This window comes from Oncorhynchus clarkii, chromosome 7 (assembly GCF_045791955.1).
Source record: "Oncorhynchus clarkii lewisi isolate Uvic-CL-2024 chromosome 7, UVic_Ocla_1.0, whole genome shotgun sequence".
NCBI lineage: Eukaryota > Metazoa > Chordata > Actinopteri > Salmoniformes > Salmonidae > Oncorhynchus > Oncorhynchus clarkii.
The window spans coordinates 16,362,517-16,380,823 of record NC_092153.1 but is presented as its reverse complement, the minus strand read 5'-3'; the positions used below and the strand labels follow the sequence as shown (position 1 = coordinate 16,380,823).

The window sequence follows — 18,307 nt, the reverse complement described above, 5'->3', positions numbered from 1 at the left end:
GTTCTTCAGTGGGTGTTTTCCAATGGGCCAGCAAAGTCCCGAGGAGACATGGGGGAACAGTGAGTCATGGGCAGATGTTTTTCCTAGTCAAGGAAAGACTCTGGGCACTACTCATGAGCAGGAACAACTCTGGGCCCTGCACATGAGGAGGAGAGCAAGACATATTTTTTAGTTTATGAGCAGATGTCCAAAGACATCTGGAGGACAACAGGATTATTAAACACTGACGTCTGTCCTCTGTAGTAGACTCTGTCTTTGCACGTTGTGGTTGGTCAGATGCAGAACGTCATACAATACCATGCAAAAGTATGGACACCTACTCATTCAAAAACATTTTTTAAATGTGTACTATTTTCTACATTGTATAATAACAGTAAAGACATCAAAACTATGAAATAACACATGGAATCATGTAGTAACCTTGACCGCATTGCTTCCACAGCATTCTGCAGCGATACGCCACCCCACCTGGTTTGCGCTTAGTGGGACTCTCATTTGTTTTTCAACAGGACAATGACCCAAAACAAACCTCCAGGCTGCGTAAGTGCTATTTGACCTAGGAGGAGAGTGATGGTGCTGCATCAGATGACCTGGCCTCCACAATCACCCGACCTCAACCCAACTCAGATGGCTTGGGATGAGTTGGACCGCAGAGTGAAGGAAAAGCAGCCAACAAGTGCTCAGAATATTTGGGAACTCCTTCAAGATGGTTGGAAAAGCATTCCTCATGAAGCTGGTCGAGAGAATGCCAAGAGTGTGCAAAGCTGTCATCAAGGCAAAGGGTGGCTACTTTGAATAATATAAAATTGAAAATATATTTAGATTTTTTTAACTGTTTTTTGGTTACAACATGATTCTATTTGTGTTATTTCATAGTTTAAATTTTTTTAATCTATTCTACAATGTAGAAAATAGTTAAAATAAAGAAAAACCCTTGAATGGGTAGGTGTGTCCAAACTTTTGACTGGTACTGTATGTCTTAGGGCCGTTTCTGCTAAACGAACACGAGGGATTAGGGAAGGGATATCTTCCACTACCTCTCTTATCAACTGAGGTGCATGAGGACAATGGAACTAAATAAAAAAGCATATTCATTGTTAAAAGCAGAACCAACATGTGAGGCTTTTATACATTTCATGAGAGATTAGGAACATTTCGGGTAATTCTGATCTCATATACAGTTGAAGTCGGAAGTTTACATACACTTAAATTGGAGCCATTAAAACTCGTTTTTCAACCACTCCACAAATTTCTTGTTAACAAACTATAGTTTTGGCAAGTCGGTTAGGACATCCACTTTGTGCATGACACAAGTAATTTTTCCAACAATTGTTTACAGACAGATTATTTCACTTATAATTCACTGTATCACAATTCCAGTGGGTTTACATACACTAAATTGACTGTGCCTTTATACAGCTTGGAAAATTCCAGAAAATGATGTCATGGCTTTAGAAGCTTCTGATAGGCTAATTGACATAATTTGAGTCAATTGGAGGTGTAACTGTGGATGTATTTCAAGGAATACCTTCAAACGCAGTGCCTCTTTGCTTGACATCATGGGAAAATCAAAAGAAATCAGCCAAGACCTCACAAAAAATTGTAGACCTCCACAAGTCTGGTTCATCCTTGGGAGCAATTTCCAAACGCCTGAAGGTACCATGTTCATCTGTACAAACAATAGTACGCAAGTATAAACACCATGGGACCACGCAGCCATCATACCGCTCAGGAAGGAGACGCGTTCTGTCTTCTAGAGATGAACATACTTTGGTGTGAAAAGTGCAAATCAATCCCAGAACAACAGCAGAGGACCTTGTGAAGATACTGGAGGAAGCGGGTACAAAAGTATCTATATCCACAGTAAAACAAGTCCTATATCGACATAACCTGAAAGGCTGCTAAGCAAGGAAGAAGCCACTGCTCCAAAACCGCCATAAAAAAGCCAGACTAAGGTTTGCAACTGCACATGGGGACAAAGATCGTACGTTTTGGAGAAAAGTCCTCTGGTCTGATGAAACAAAAATAGAACTGTTTGGCCATAATGACCATCGTTATGTTTGGAGAAAAAAGGGGGAGGCTTGCAAGCAAAAGAACAACATCCCAACCGTGAAGCACGTGGGGGGCAGCATCATGTTGTGGGGGTGCTTTGCTGCAGGAGGGACTGGTGCACTTCACAAAATAGATTGCATCATGAGGGAGGACAATTATGTGGATATATTGAAGCAACATCTTAAGACATCAGTCAGGAAGTTAAAGCTTGGTCGCAAATGGGTCTTCCAAATGGACAGTGACCCCAAGCCTACTTCCAAAGTTGTGGAAAAATGGCTTAAGGACAACAAAGTCAAGGTATTGGAGTGGCCATCACAAAGCCCTGACCTCAATCCTATAGAAAATGTGGGCAGAACTGAAAAAGTGTGTACGAGCAAGGAGGCCTACAAACCTGACTCAGTTACACCAGGTCTGTCAGGAGGAATGGGCCAAAATTCACCCAACTTATTGTGGGAAGCTTGTGGAAGGCTACCTGAAATGTTTGACCCAAGTTAAACAATTTAAAGGCAATGTTACCAAATGTCAGAATAATAGTAGAGAGAATGATTTATTTCAACTTTTATTTCTTTCATCACATTCCCAGTGGGTCAGAAGTTCAACTTCTGACCCACTGGGAATGTGATGAAAGAAATAAAAGCTGAAATAAATCATTCTCTCTACTATTATTCTGACATTTCACATTCTTAAAATAAAGTCGTGATCCTAACTGACCTAAGACTGGGAATTTTTTCAATGATTAAATGTCAGGAATTCTGAAACTTGAGTTTAAATGTATTTGGTTAGGGTGTATGTAAACTTCTGACTTCAACTGTAGCAAATTCTTGCATTATACAGGCAAGCTTTAACGTTGTTTAAAAGACACTAACGGCTTCAGTTGGTCAGAGGAGGTCCCAGGGGTGGGGTCTGTGTCTGGCTGAGGGAGTTGTGGACTGGAGGTGTCAGAGCCAGGAGCTGGTGTCTGGTCTGTGTCTGGCTAAGGGGGTTGTGGACTGGAGGTCTCAGGGGTTGGAGTCTGGTCTGTGTTTGATGGTTCAGTGGTGGAGGAAATTTCTCATCTCCTTCCTCTGTCTGACTCCATTCTGTTCTCTGCACTCTGGGTCACACACACCATCACATCAACTACACTGAAAACATTTAGTGCGTGTGTGTGTGTACACGTACCCTGTTGCTGATGTGCCTGTGGCTGTTGAACATGGGGGAATGGCTGTGGCTCTGACACAAACGGTATTCCGGGCTGTGGGAGCGGCTCTGGAAACACTGGTGTTGGGAACGGGAGCGAGAATAGTGCCTGCGGGAGCTTCTGTGGGAACGAGTTCTGGGGCCTCATTTATCAAAGGTGCGTAAGCACAAAAAACACTAAGCCTTGTGTGTGCCAGTTTTCCTGCAAAGGTTGGTATTCTTCAAATTTGAACTTGATGGAAAGGGTGCGTATCTCCACGCACAGCTCAGACCATGCGTACGCACACCTTCTAGTGTTTGAAGAATGGTATTGCCAGCAAATATTGTTATTTGGGGGAAATGGAGTCATTCATAATAATGTGAATAAAAACATAATGATAAATATCTGTGCAATAGGTGCACAATGTCATAGCCTATTTAATCTCAGAGCCTATATCAAGCCAGGAGATAAAAACACAATCATCTATCGATAAAAAAAGATTAAACAGCAGTTTTTATTTTGCATACACTTGTGGGCTGTAGCATTTACTTGAATAGACAATCAATCTTGCAGAATGTGCAGCCAGTGTCTGGCACTCACATGCATGTTGAGTATGAAAAAGTAATTGCAAAAGATTGACAGAAGTGTGATCAAATTTGCCATTGCTCTTTCTTTTAGGAACTATCATGGCCCAGTTCCAACATTTCCAAATCATACAGCATATGAGGGTATTTTTGTTACCAGAAAAGGTGAATGGAGTTTTCCAGGTGGGGTTGTAATGCTAGTCCATGACCGCACAAATATAGTATGGCTCTGATTTATCAATGAAAACATGCAGATATGTTGCGATCAACAGTTTGATGAATCACAATCATTTGTAATTTCGCACAGTTGATAAATGAGACCCCTGGAGATGGAGAACAAAAATTATAATGTGTTGCGTTCGCTCTGGTGGGTTAATAGAAAGTCCTCCCAGACAGGAGTCTCTCTGCTGCAGTTCTGGCAACATGGAACATAGTCACCCCCAGGCTGTAGTGGGTTTTAAATGTGCTTTTAGGACAGCCCTGTCTCCAAAACTCCCATCCCAGGAAGGACTGGACAAAGTTACAAATGCATTAGTCTTGAGGATAATAGCCAGGAGCAGCCCTATCCTCTGGTTGATGATATCCTTGCCCTCTGATGAAGTCCTCTTTTGGATAGAACATGACAGAAGGTCAAATACAAAGAAATTATGAATACCCGTTCATAACTTTGATGTGCTCCCACTGTGATTTATTAACCCTTTACACTCATACCTGTATACGGCTTGAAAATGTAACGCAGTGGCTGTACAGTAACATGCTATAAATGACATCAGAGCTCAGGCTCAGTGTTTCACAGTGCTGTATTGGTTTTGACTGAAAGCCGCTCTGAACTTCAGCACCACACACGACATAAAGTTGCCACCAACCCTCCCGCTAATTGGGCAACGTTTGCACATTTCGTTGTTATTGTGGTTATCACTGTAACGTCCATGGAGAATAAGGGCACCTCCTCCCAGCTGCCCACTGCTCTGAGGCTAGGAAACACTGTCACCACCGATAGATCCACTATAATTGAGAATTTCAATAAGCAATTCTCTACGGCTGGCAATGCTTTCCACCTGGCTACCCCTACCCCGGTCAACTGCCCGGCACCCTCCACAGCAACCAGCCAAAGCCCCCACCATTTCTCCTTCACCCAAATCCAGATAGCTGATGTTCTGAAAGAGCTGCAAAATCTGGACCCCTACAAATCAGCCGGGCTAGACAATCTGGACCCCCTCTTTCTAAAATTATCTGCCGAAATTGTTGCAACCCCTATTACTAGCCTGTTCAACCTCTCTTTCGTATCGTCTGAGATTCCCAAAGATTGGAAAGCTGCTGCGGTCATCCCCCTCTTCAAAGGGGGTGACACTCTAGACCCAAACTGCTACAGACCTATATCTATCCTACCCTGTTTTTCTAAGGTCTTCGAAAGCCAAGTTAACAAACAGATTACCGACCATTTCGAATCCCACAGTACCTTCTCCGCTATGCAATCTGGTTTCAGAGCTGGTCATGGGTGCACTTCAGCCACGTTCAAGGTCCTAAACGACATCATAACCCCCATCGATAAGAGACATTATTGTGCAGCCGTATTCATCGACCTGGCCAAGGCTTTCGACTCTGTCAATCACCACATTCTTATTGGCAGACTCGACAGCCTTGGTTTCTCAAATGATTGCCTCGCCTGGTTTACCAACTACTTCTCTGATAGAGTTCAGTGTGTCAAATCGGAGGGCCTATTGTCCAGACCTCTGGCAGTCTCCATGGGGGTGCCACAGGGTTCAATCCTCGGGCCGACTTTGTTCTCTGTATATCAATGATGTTGCTCTTGCTGCTGGTGATTCTCTGATCCACCTTTACGCAGGCGACACCATTCTGTATACTTCTAGCCCTTCTTTGGACACTGTGTTAACTAACCTCCAGAAGAGCTTCAATGCCATAAAACTCTCCTTCCATGGCCTCCAACTGCTCTTAAATGCAAGAAAAAATAAATGCATGCTCTTCAACCGATTGCTGCCCACATCTGCCCGCCCGTCCAGCATCACTACTCTGGACAGTTCTGACTTAGAATATGTGGACAACTACAAATAACTAGGTGTCTGGTTAGACTGTAAACTCTCCTTCCAGACTCACATTAAGAATCTCCAATTCAAAATTAAATCTAGAATTGTCTTCCTATTTCACAACAAAGCATCCTTCACTCATGCTGCCAAACATACCTTCGTAAAACTGACCATCCTACCGATCCTTGACTTCGGCGATGTAATTTACAAAATAGCCTCCAACACTACTCAGCAAATTGGATGCAGTCTATCACAGTGCCATCCGTTTTGTCACCAAAGCCCCATATACTACCCACCAATGGCTGTCCATTGCTTCATATTTGTCGCCAAACCCAATGGCTCCAGGTCATCTATAAGTCTTTGCTAGGTAAAGCCCAGCCTTATCTCAGCTCACTGGTCACCATAGCAGCACCCACCCGTAGCACACGCTCCAGCAGGTATATTTCACTGGTCACCCCCAAAGCCAATTCCTCCTTCGGCCGGCTTTCCTTCCAGTTCTCTGCTGCCAATGACTGGAACGAACTGCAAAAATCTCTGAAGCTGGAGACTCATATCTCCCTCACGAGCTGTCAGCGCAGCTCACAGATCACTGCACCTGTACATAGCCCATCTGTAAATAGCCCATCCAACTACCTCATCCCCATACTGTTATTTATTTTGCTCTTTTGCACCCCAGTATGTCTACTTGCACACTCATCTTCTGCAGATCTATCACTCCAGTGTTAAATTGCTATATTTTAATTATTTCGCCACTATGGCTTATTTATTGCCTTACCTACCTCATTTGCCCAAACTGTATATAGACTTTTTATATTGTGTTATTGACTGTATGTTTGTTTATTCCATGTGTAACTCTGTGTTGTTGTTTGTGTTGCACTGCTTTGCTTTATCTTTGCCAGGTCGCAGTTGTAAATGAGAACTTGTTCTCAACTAGCCTACCTGGTTAAATAAAGGTTAAATAAAAAATGTGTTTAGTTATAAAAAATCTTTAACGAAAGGTGGAGCGCCTCGCAACACCTAGCTCACTCTCAGAGAGGACTGCAAGCCCACGGTGTGACTACCGTCTCCAGATCTTGCGTGGTAGTCGCGGTCCCTGGACCCGAAGGCTAAAACCGTGAGGGTTCCGGTGGACAGACAAGTAACACAAACAACGAAGACAAACCTTCAACGCCGCAATACTGGTAGACCAGAGTATCGCCTAGGTTGGTACACGGTCACAAGTAATAAAAACAAGGACGAACTTCAAACAATATGACACAAACCAAACCGAATGGGGTGACAGCAGAGCACCCTGATGGAGAGGCTAGTTAGCTGCTTCAAACCATTGGAAAGATACCATTATTGGAGTGATCCTGTATAGTGCTGCATAACACACTATAGGGACACCTATAGGCCTGCATTTGGCAGCAGAGCATGAGTTGTAGTAGCCTATTATCGTCTAGACATGACGTTGAAATATATCCACGCCCACAATAAAAACATTCAGGCTTCCATCATAATAAATATATAAATAAATTAGAATTACAGGGAGCAGATTGTGTGAATCGACCACTGGAACAAGGAACATGTTTGGAATATAATGACAAAACCAACGTTTCTAGTAATACCCGTCCGAATAGGGCAAAAGCATACCAAATAATAGGCTCGAGGCTACCGAGTGGCGGTCTAAGGCACTGCATCTCAGTGCTACAGACATCGGATCCAGGCTGTATCACAACCGGCCGTGATTGGGAGTCCCATAGAGCTGCACAATTGGCCCAGCGTCATCCGGGTTTGGCCGTCATTGTAAATAAGAATTTGTTCTTAAAAACGACTTGCCTAGTTAAATCAAAGTTCAAATAAAAATATACACAAAATACTGTATATAAGATATAATCCCATGGGATCCGTCAAGTCTGAACATATCACGTTCAATATTCAAACAAAATAGGCCTGTTATAGGTTAAATTGATCAGCAAATGGGCAGCGTCATGCTCATGTCAGTCCTCTAGAACGCAAATGTAGTCTTCCTAGTAGTGTGAGGTTCTGTGTTATACACTATAGCCCGTTACCATATCATATGTGATGGAATATTATTTGCTGTTGGCTTGTGTGGGTATATGTGTTATGCAACATAGCTGACTTGAGACATTGTTAACAGTTTCAGGGCCATGGGCCTTTCTCGTGATGGAAAAATACAGAATAACATGAAGACAGGAACTGTGCAATGAGTTGTGAGGGCACATTCAGAACGTAGTGTTGCGGGAACAAATGGTATTTTGTTAGATAACAAGAGCCAGGTGTGAGATAACTGTATTGAGTGTGTGAGCGCATAGATATTCTACACAACTACAACGACTGACCGCTGAAGCGCTTAGGGGGCTGGGACCAGCCTGTGCGCCAACAATCAACGATAGGCTGAGTGAGTTTAAACCACGCCCAGTCTCTACTCTGACAGGCCGGCTCGGAAGCAGGAACTACTTCTGTCAAGAGTATATTATAATATCTTTGTCAGGAACAAGTCAGTTCTCTGTTTTGCCCTGCTAGGTGTGACAGAGAGCCCGTATATACGAAAATTGCATTTACCACTTATTGCTTAGCTAATAAAAAATACATAGCATACAATCGGTGACTCAATGTCATATTTATCCTGATACCAGATTCGAATTGACGCAACCCTAACAGTAGGACTGTAATGATGAAGTGTTATGTACGTATCTGACGGTAGGCTGTCATTGTAATAAGAATTTGTTCTTAACTAAATAAAGGTTCAATAAAATGCTATCTGTTTCAGTGTTTTGAGAGTATAGCAAGAGTCGACTCCAAACACAAGAGTACACAAGAGTCGGAGTTGAGTCCGGAGTCCGATAGTGCGCTAGATCTGCATTATCGGCTGCCTCAGCTATCGAAATGAGAACTGAGCGATTTTCAGACCAGTCTTGAAATCAATAATTAGATTTTCGCCAACTCGGGTAAAAAATAAGACTACACTACTACTAGCTAGCAAGTTTTTTTTTTACTTTAGTAAAAGATTAAGATAACTAAACCCCTTCCATCTGTTGTTGAGTCACAGATAGAACAATGAGACAGACATTTCACCGGATGTATAAATGTGAAGCCCAGAGGCCAACAGCGGGAAAAGATGGAGCAAGACGGATTTTGGCTGACATTCTGCTAATTATGTAATTGGTCTCCATACAGTTTTCTGTTTCCAAAACTATAATCTCTAACAGAGTGGAGTTTTTGTAAACTTTGCCCTTTGCCTACTTTTTTTATGGCATTGTTTAGAACGAGTGTAAAGGCAAATTGAGTTATTGCACACGAGCACTTCAGAGTAGGTGTTCTCTAACGGAAATATGCAAATAAATGTGACATGAGCACACTAGCTTGTGCTTGGCTCTGCCCTCCATCTTGCCTGTTCTGCCCACTATGATTAATTTGCTACCATTGGAAACGACAGGCTCTGGTCTATCTTTGGTTAGTTATAAAATTATTTGTTTTAGTCGTAAACATGGCTAGGATACTTACGAGCTCTTACTATTGCAATGAAGTGACAGTCAGATAACGTTTCAGTTCTCTAAATGTACTGTCTTTGCCTCTTATTTAAATTACCTATCAAAATCAAATCAAACGTATTTACAAAGCCCTTCTTACATCAGCTGATATCTCAACGTGCTGTACAAAAACCCAGCCTAAAACCCCAAACAGCAAGCAATGCAGGTGTAGAAGCACAGTGTCAAATTAAAACTCCCTAGAAAGGCCAGAACCTAGGAAGAAACCTAGAGAGGAACCAGGCTATGAGGGGTGGCCAGTCCTCTTCTAGCTGTGCCGGGTGGAGATAACAGAACATGGCCAAGACGTTCAAATGTTCATAGATGACCAGCAGGGTCAAATAATAATAATCAGTGGTTGTCAAGAGTGCCACAGCTCAGAACCTCAGGAGTACATGTCAGTTGGTTTATCATAGCTGATCATTCAGAGTATCTCTACCGCTCCTGTTGTCTCTAGAGTTGAAAACAGCAAGTCAGACAGGTAGCATGTCCGGTGAACAGGTCAGGGTTCTATCAAGAACATAATGCAACCAACAGCTAAAGATACCAGAACATAATTATGATTATTCCAACAAATCTGCAGTTTCTTCTTCATAAAAGCCATTGTTGAAGGCAAACTGTTCTTTGTGGATGTCGATTGACGTAATCCTGCCAAATGGCTTTGCTTCCACCTACTGTTTTCAGAAGACCTGCAACCTCTGTAACCAGAGAGGAATAATCTTTGCTGTTATCATAAAATAACTAGTGACACACACATGCACACAGTCTGTCATTGGAAGGAATCTTTAATTATTTAATTATGATCCATTTGAAAAAAGGTTTTACAAAAAGTAACATTCAAATTTTACACTTTCTTTAAAAAAAACAATTAAAATAAGCTTTTGATACAACAAAATTATTTATCTAAAGAAAATGGCTTCTATAAACAATGTGAATAGAAGATAATATACAGGTAAGTGGACGCTAAGACATGCACATACTGACAGGAAAGATTACAATAACATTTAGAAATAATAATGGCATGATTGTTTCCTTTACAATGAGAAGCAACTAGCCTGAGAGCAGTGGAAACTTAATAGAATTAGAATGAGTAGAACAGAATATTGCGATTCAGATTCTACCCCTCACCCAGATATGTGCATTGGATTGGTAGAAAAATGTCTGGAGGAAGTTTCCACCATAATCCACTCCATTTAAATCCATGCAGGTGAGTGAACGAATACACACTTCAGGAGAAGGGTAGAAAATTGGACTGCACCAAATGTCTTGCAGTGGGTGCATGCTCCGGCGGCCATATTTGATGTACCATTTGAAATGTTCAATGTACTGGTCAGTGAACCTCAACTGTTCCAGAAATGCAAAAATGGCAAGTTCAAAATGTTGCCACCATTTTGGGTGGGCGATTGAGAAATCAAGTCGATTTTCAGACCTGTGTCCTTTAACAAATTTTAATTCCATGGGTAGAAACCGATCTGAGATGCTTCCTTCTGACAAGTCCCAAACTAAGCTAGTCATAGAAACAGAATATAAAATGTAACTATACAACAAAAAGTAAAAAAACTGGAAAAAAAAAATAGTTAACTGAAGACACATTTGACTTGAGTAAGTACTGCAAGTGTGCTCGTGTTGGCTAGACTGATGACCCAAACATTCTGCTGTGGGTCAACGTTTCCTTCAGGCAGATCTAGGATCAGCTTACCCCCCCAAATCCTAACCTCAAACATTAAGGGGGATAAATCATAAACTGACCCTAGAGCTGCATGTATGGCCAACTTTTATCACCAAATCAATCCAACCGCTAATAACGCTTCACCTGAAACCACAGGGCATGTCACATGACACAAGCTTTAATAGCATGAGGTCACATCACTTTCATGGGGTACAGGGCTGGAAAAAAATCTACATGGAAATAAAAGTGTCCACACAGACATACCTTTATTGGTTAGCAAAGTTTCAATCAATCCAAACATGAATTGATCAGAACATTGTTAACAAATCAAAGGTATGTGTTGGAGAATCAGTGTGCAAGCCCAACTCTACCACTACATTACAAAGGTCTGACATTATGCAGATATTGGTTGTTAAACGCTGTCATAGTGTTCTATAATAAAAATGTTTTTAAAAAAACAAAAAAGTGTTATATCATGGCTATGACAGTGTTCACAAGGTCTTAAAAGGGTGTTATGCTTGTCGCTTCAGGTGAAGAGTTAATGAAGCCACCTGTAGTCTCTCTCAATACACAGACACCCACACTCTCTAGAGAAAGCGACCGATGATTCAATATAATCAATTATTCAATCAATCACTCTAGAGAGAGGGCTACTACACTTTTCCTATTCCCTGCATCCTAACACAATTACATGATCTGCAAAAGCTTAAAAAAACACATGCATCTCCAGCATTTTATACAACAGTATGATACAAAATAAGGCATTTCGTAGTGAGTATTCATGTTTGCGAGAGTGTGTGTGTCTGTGTGTGTACATAGTGACAACATTGAATGTAATTTGTTTGCCTGCCTATAAAAAGACTGCAAATAACAAACATAAAGTCATGATAACTCTTACTTAAAATATATATATATTTGTCATATATATTTACGTATATATATTCATATATAAAAAAATCAATAAAAAAACAAAACAAAGGGGGGGAGAAAAAAAGCACACGGTCCCTGTTTATTGGCCAGTCTATAAGCCACGTCCTCATTCCATGACCTCACCGGGCGCCACGGTGACCAGCTGCAGAGGGATCTCCTGATTGCCTAGGAGGTCGTGGCCGCCAGCAGCTGATTGAAGGATGAGGGTGGTTCCGTCTGCGGTGATGATGGTGTCGCTGGGGGGCGGAGACAATGAGGAGGAAGCCACACCTTTTTTATTCTGGTGAGTCTTTATATGTTTGGCCAGATGGTCGCTACGCATGAACCTCTTTGAACACTGTGCGCACACAAACTTCTTCTCTCCTGGACAGAGAAATGAAAGGGAGAAAAAGAGGTAGAGAGTGATGAAAAAATAAGTGTGGTGAGCGTTAAGCTGGTGTTATGTAGTGAAGATGGTGTTCGTGTGTATTCCTACCCGTGTGTGTCCGTCTGTGTCTCTGTAGCTCGTCACTCCTGGTAAACCGCTTGCCACAGAACATCCAGTTGCAGACGAAGGGCCGTTCTCCGCTGTGCCATCTGAGGTGAGCCCTGAGGTGAGAAGTCTTACCGTACACCTTCCCACAGCCCACGATGTGACAGATATGCTGCTTCTTCTTACCAAGACTCGACCCTCTGGGGAAGGGGTGACAAGAGAGAGGGTTGGGGGTCACACACAGTCAACTTCATGCAGTCACTGGAATTTCAATTGTGGTGGTTGAAACTGACCCTACTGAGTGTAGACCCCGGTTCAACCACATTAACCCACTGAGCTAAAGCCTAGGATCCAACGTTTTTATATACATTTGTGTTAATATATTGTTTATGTGTGTCTTTCCAACCCACCTCCCTCCAGCCTCTTTACAGTTGGGACAGGTGCAGGCGACTCTCCTCAACCTCTTGCCCTCCCCGGTGGACATGTCCATGTCTTCGTCATCCATCTGGACACGCAGGTTGTTGATGTCACTGGGGTTGAGGGTGGAGTCACCACTCAGCTGCCACTCTTCAGAGTCTGGCTCCTCCTTTATCTGGATGCCTGTGGGGAGAGATAGTTGTGTGTGTGTGTGAGAGAGAGACAAAGTAAGAAATAGAAGGATGGGGTTTGTGTGTATGTATGTATGTATGCATGTATGTATGTATCTATGTATGTATGTATGTATGTATGTGTGTATGTGTGTATGTGTATACGTATGCATGTTCCTACCTGCAGGACTGCCGGCCTCCTCTCCCTGTGTGTATTGAATCCCTGGCTGTCCTATAGAGTTGACTGTAACAGTCTGGAGGTTAGGCAGGGTGATGGATCCTCCCTGACCCATAGAGAGGCCCTGGACTGGGGCCAGAGTCAGCTGCTGGCCCCCCTGGGCCTGGGGGAGCTGGAGGCCCTGCAGAGACTGGACCCCTTGGACCTGAGAGAGAGTGCGTTAGAAAGAGTTACACACATGCATGATCCCACACACCTACGTATTGAAACAGATAAACACACACCCACACAACCTACCTGGAAGGTCTGCCACTGTATCTGTCCCGAAGCAGTGACTGTCTGGGCCTGGATGAGGAAGGTTCCAGGGTTGACGAGCTGGACACTCTGGAGCGTCTGCCCAGACTGGGATAGATCCTGTCCCTGGGCCCCCTGGTTGTCCCCCGACAGCTGTAGGATGGGCTGGGAGAAGGACGAGGCATTAGAGGTGGACACCTGGATGAAACAGACTTAATCCAGTCATGGTATTTTTCTTCAGCCATGCTCTTAGAACAGTGTCCCGAGGAGGACCTACAGCAACATACATAGTAATATGATATGACCTGCTGAAGACAAGTTAAACAAGACTAGTAACTTTTTTTCCTGTATCATGGCTCACTAATAGGACTGTTATATGTGGTGTAGGGCACTGGGAATAAAGCCTAGGGAATTATGTCATATGACTGACCTGTATTTGCTGCAGGTGGTTGTGGGAGTTGTAGTTCTCTGGGGATGCGTCTGAAACCCCGGCGGACACGGCAGTAGCTTGGGTCAGAACCCCCGTCCCGTCGATGGTCTCAGGCAGCTGGGATGATGAGGTTGTTGGCACGTAGAGGTCTGGGTTACCGTTAGCTTCACTAACTAGGGTCGCTAGCTGTTTGGCTCCACCTTCCTGCCCCTCCAGCGCCTGGCTGCCCATGATCAGCTGACCGTCGGTCGTCGTTGCTATGGGAACCGTCTGAGCACCGGCAAGCCCTAGTGATTCGAGGTCTATGCTGTTGATAGGGAGGAAAGTTATGTTACCCCCCGACAGCCCCATGGGAACCGCGCCGCTATAGGTCGTGCCCCCGGCCAATGACACGCCCTGAATCTGCTGCATATGCCCAGCCTGCGTTAGGAGGTCAGAGGTTGTCGTTGTGGCGACGCTGATTCCGATATTGCCGTGGCTACCGTCCTGGATGAGCTGGATTTGGCCCGAGCCATCGTCCAATCCCTGCGCAGAGAAGCCTGCCAGAGTTCCATCTGAGTTGTGGATCTGAGGGATGACATGGAAGAGAGAGTTCGACATTTGTGTGTAGAGAATATTGTGTGTAAGGGCTACTAAACATGATAATCGACCTGGTAATGGACATCCGCTAACAGAGGTGTGCATGTGTGTGAGTGTACCTGCAGATATGTGCATGTATATATACACACACACACTACATGGCCAAAGGTATGTGGACACCTGCTCGTCAAACATCTCATTCTAAAATGATGGGCATTAATATGGAGTGGGTCCCCCCCTTTGCTGCTACAACAGCCTCCACTCTTCTGGGAAGGTTTTATACTAGATGTTGGAACTTTGTTGCAGTTTTAGCCATAAGAGCATTATTGAGTCCGGGCACTGATGTTAGGCGATTAGGCCAGGCTCTCAGTCGGCGTTCCAATTCATCCCAAAGGTGTTCGATGGGGTTGAGGTCAGACTGTTGCCACAAAGATGGAAGCACAGAATCGTCTAGAATATGCTGCAGCCTGATCCATGAAAAACAGCCCCAGACCATTATTCCTCCTCCTCCAAACTTTACAGTTGGCACTATGCCTTTGGGCAGATTGTGTTTGACTGATGCCAGGAAAGCGCTGATTAGTCCGTCGGACTGCCAAATGGTGAAGCGTGATTCATCACTACAGAGAACGTGTTTCTACTGCTCCAAGGTCCAATGGCGACGAGCTTTACACCACTCCAGCTGACGCGTGGCATTGCGCATGGTGATATTAGGCTTGTATGCAGCTGCTCGGCCAAGGAAACCCATTTCATGAAGCTCCCGACGAACAGATCTTGTGCTGACGTTGCTTCCTAAGTTAGTTTGGAACTCGGTAGTGAGTGTTGCAACCGAGGACAGACGATTTTTACAGCTGACTGGGGCAACTATAGCAGGGCAGAAATTTGACGAACTGACTTGTTGGAAAGATGGCATCCTATGACGGTGCCACGTTGAAAGTCACTGAGCTCTTCACTACAGGCCATTCTACCGACAATGTTTGTCTATGGAAATTGCATGGCCGTGTGCTCGATTTTATACACCTGTCAGCAACGGGTGTGGCTGAAATAGCCAAATTCACTAATTTGAAGGGATGTCCACATACACTACATGGCCAAAAGTACCTGCGTGTGAACAGTACACTACCTGGTATTGTATGCTGGACACTCCGTTGGCTGAGCCGTCGTTGCCAGATGCTGTGACGTAGATGGGCTGACTGTCCATGTTCCCGATAGGGAGAACATACTGGCCATTAGAGGTCATCATGCCAGAGTTAGGAATGTGGACGACTCCCTGCTGCGCATCCTTCCCTGTAGAGACCGGGGTTAACAACTCCCAACGGTCTGAACCTGTTAGCTGGATGGCGGTCATGTCTGTGGTCTGACCGAGAGAAGACACACACATTCATAAATTATTATTCAGATCCACTGTTGCAGAATGAAAAATGCTGATCTAGTTACAGATATGTAGAAGGCTCTGGTCATGAGTCTTACGCTGTTGCATTGTAGTTCAAAGAATAGAAAGCAAAATATTAATTTGGAAATGACATTTCTGTACTATCTGAGACGAGAGCTAGAGGTACAGAGACAGATACCAGGGTGTAGGCTCCACACTGTGAATTGGGCAAAATGACATGCAGTATGGTTTGTTATCACAATACAGTGTCAGTAGACAAGACAATTATTGTGGATCTTGTTAAAATAGATATCAAATCCTATATTATAGGTATCTGCAACAGTGGACTAGTAATACAGTAGTATCAAGACATTTCCCTTAATAAGGCAAAAATGTCACAACATGAGAAATCAACCATGAACCTAAATATTTCTGATTCCACTATACAGACTTTGGCTTAGCTAGGTGGTTTGATAAGAAAGGATCCAAACTTCCTCAAGCATGTGACGCACCTACCCTATTCAGCGCCTATTGACGAAGGTACAGTATATTCTGACAGGAGAGTTTTGTTTAAGAGCCCTAAACATTAACATGCATCGCTTGCGGTACGTTTTTGGAAACATAAGGAAGGTGCAGTATCTTTCATATCAGGAAGACTTTTTTTATTTATGGTTTTAAACAAAAAGGTTAAATTACTACACACATTTTTTTATAGGATTAGTGTTCCCACACGGTCAGTTCTCCATGTTACATCGCTTGTTTACAAAGACAGAAGAGACATTGGCGGCCACCTGCGCTAATTACCGAGCTCCGAACACGCGTGTGTGCACAACTGGGGATGAAGTGTAGTTCATCAACTGGAGGCACACAGCTTGTCATCTGTGCAAAACGGCTACAGTTAGTATATTTTTTATCATTTGAAAGATATCTTTAATATCAGCGGGAAATTAAGGCGGATATCAGCGTATGTTTTGAAAACCACTTTGAAAGCAATGATTGGCGTTTCTAAATGTTAAAACACAGCTTCGGAATTGTGGAGACAAATGTGGGCGAAAGTAATAGCTGAACAGCCTACATAGGGAGAAGGATTTTTCGAGAGCTAGTCACCACAACTAGACAAATCATCGAAGACTCCCTTCTATTATCCAACGAATACAGCTAGTATGGCTAGACAAAATACGTAATCGCTACAGCGTGGGGGAGATCTTTTGTAGTCAGTCGGGTGCAGATTCCCACATTCTCTGTTCGGTTTCCCCACTCACCCCTCCTTTCCCCACTGTACCCCTCTAGCCCCAGGTAGACGAGCTAAATATCGGCGACCTGACCAAGTGACGGGCTGTGTCCTACCCACTATGGGCGGGTTCTAGAGGGGTAAAGTGGGTGGCCGTTATAGCGGGGAACACAGCGGCGGAAGTATACTAGCTTTACACCCCCTGCAACATTTAAAACGTGTGAACTTCTAGCTAGCTAAAAACCCCACACAGTAGTAGCTCGGAGGAGTCGAAATACGAGATAGAAAATGTTGGGGTACCTGGTTTTCCGAGGCTCCGCCGTGCTGTAGGAATTCGCTTTGACTGCCTTCCACGTCCGCGGTAGCCATTTCCTCTTGTTTCAAATGTTGCTCTGGCGCTAGCATGGAGAGAAAGGAAAATTTAGCAAAACACTAAATTTATCACAGGTTTCTGCTCCCAAAAGGCTGCAAAGAGACAACAAACTTCAGTCGATGAAGAATAAACGGCAAACCTTAACTTTGCGACAAGGTTTCAATGTGGATTTCGACACAGATTGAATGTTTACTTTTGTTAACTAGCTAACTACCTAGCATAGGTCTCCTGCAAAAGATTAAAAGACGTAGTTAGCCTGCCTTGCTATCGGTTGTAAACGTACAAACTCACCGGTTGGTTGATGGGTTAAATGTTATGTACCAGTCATATCGTGAATGGTAATAATCGAAAGATTATCTAATCAACTAAACTCCGAACATGATTATCTTTTATCAAAGGCGGGCTTGTGTTGATCGGTGAATTCGGGTCGATTTTTTTCTATTTTGATTGACAGTGAGGGAAACACAAAAAGGGGGGCGCTAGCAACGTAACAGGAAGTCCCGCCGTTCTTCTCAAAATTGATTGGTTAACTCTGTGGTTTGGTGAGACTTCTATGGCCAAGCGATATGTCCGTCATTTTATGGGATATCTGTTTCCTGTTTGTTTTTAGACGAGAACCTCATATCTGGGAATCTATGGTTGAAATTGAAGAGCAGGAAGTGTTGGGAAAATGGCAAATGTAATTGCAGCAATATTTATTTTCGTATTAATGTATCCGCATATTCACCTTGTTACACTACTTGGTTAGCTGGCTAACATTGCAACTAAGCTCTGTTATATTTAAGTGCAGTGATCGTGAACATTTTGGCTACATTGTTCTGTGAG

At 43.5% G+C, this 18,307-nt stretch overlaps 1 protein-coding gene across 3 annotated transcripts; it reads right to left on the bottom strand.

The window, feature by feature from the left end:
• Positions 1 to 10,168: 10,168 nt before the first annotated feature.
• Positions 10,169 to 18,219, bottom strand: LOC139412962 (transcription factor Sp3-like). 3 transcript variants are annotated; one of them, XM_071159879.1, is made up of 9 exons: positions 17,774 to 18,219; positions 17,410 to 17,507; positions 15,630 to 15,863; positions 13,931 to 14,497; positions 13,504 to 13,698; positions 13,210 to 13,411; positions 12,852 to 13,041; positions 12,445 to 12,641; positions 10,169 to 12,332 (listed from the first exon to the last, which is right to left on the bottom strand). In XM_071159879.1, exons 2-9 carry the CDS (start codon positions 17,476 to 17,478, stop codon positions 12,076 to 12,078), a joined length of 1,911 nt encoding a protein of 636 aa, XP_071015980.1. In that variant the 5' UTR covers positions 17,479 to 17,507; positions 17,774 to 18,219; the 3' UTR covers positions 10,169 to 12,075. The 3 variants fall into 3 exon arrangements, with proteins under 3 accessions (XP_071015980.1, XP_071015978.1, XP_071015979.1); XM_071159877.1 differs by lacking the exon at positions 17,774 to 18,219 and having other exon boundaries at positions 17,410 to 17,514; XM_071159878.1 differs by lacking the exon at positions 17,774 to 18,219 and having other exon boundaries at positions 13,504 to 13,665; positions 17,410 to 17,514.
• Between the last annotated feature and the right edge of the window lie 88 nt (positions 18,220 to 18,307).

Coding starts and splice junctions, on each gene's coding strand:
- LOC139412962 (XM_071159877.1), bottom strand. CDS start 17,514: ATGCTAGCGCCAGAGCAACATTTGAAACAAGAGGAAATGGCTACCGCG. Junction 15,864..17,409: donor GCGGAGCCTCGGAAAACCAG/GTACCCCAACAT, acceptor TCTCTCGGTCAG/ACCACAGACATGACCGCCAT. Junction 14,498..15,629: donor TGTCCAGCATACAATACCAG/GTAGTGTACTGT, acceptor GTCATCCCTCAG/ATCCACAACTCAGATGGAAC.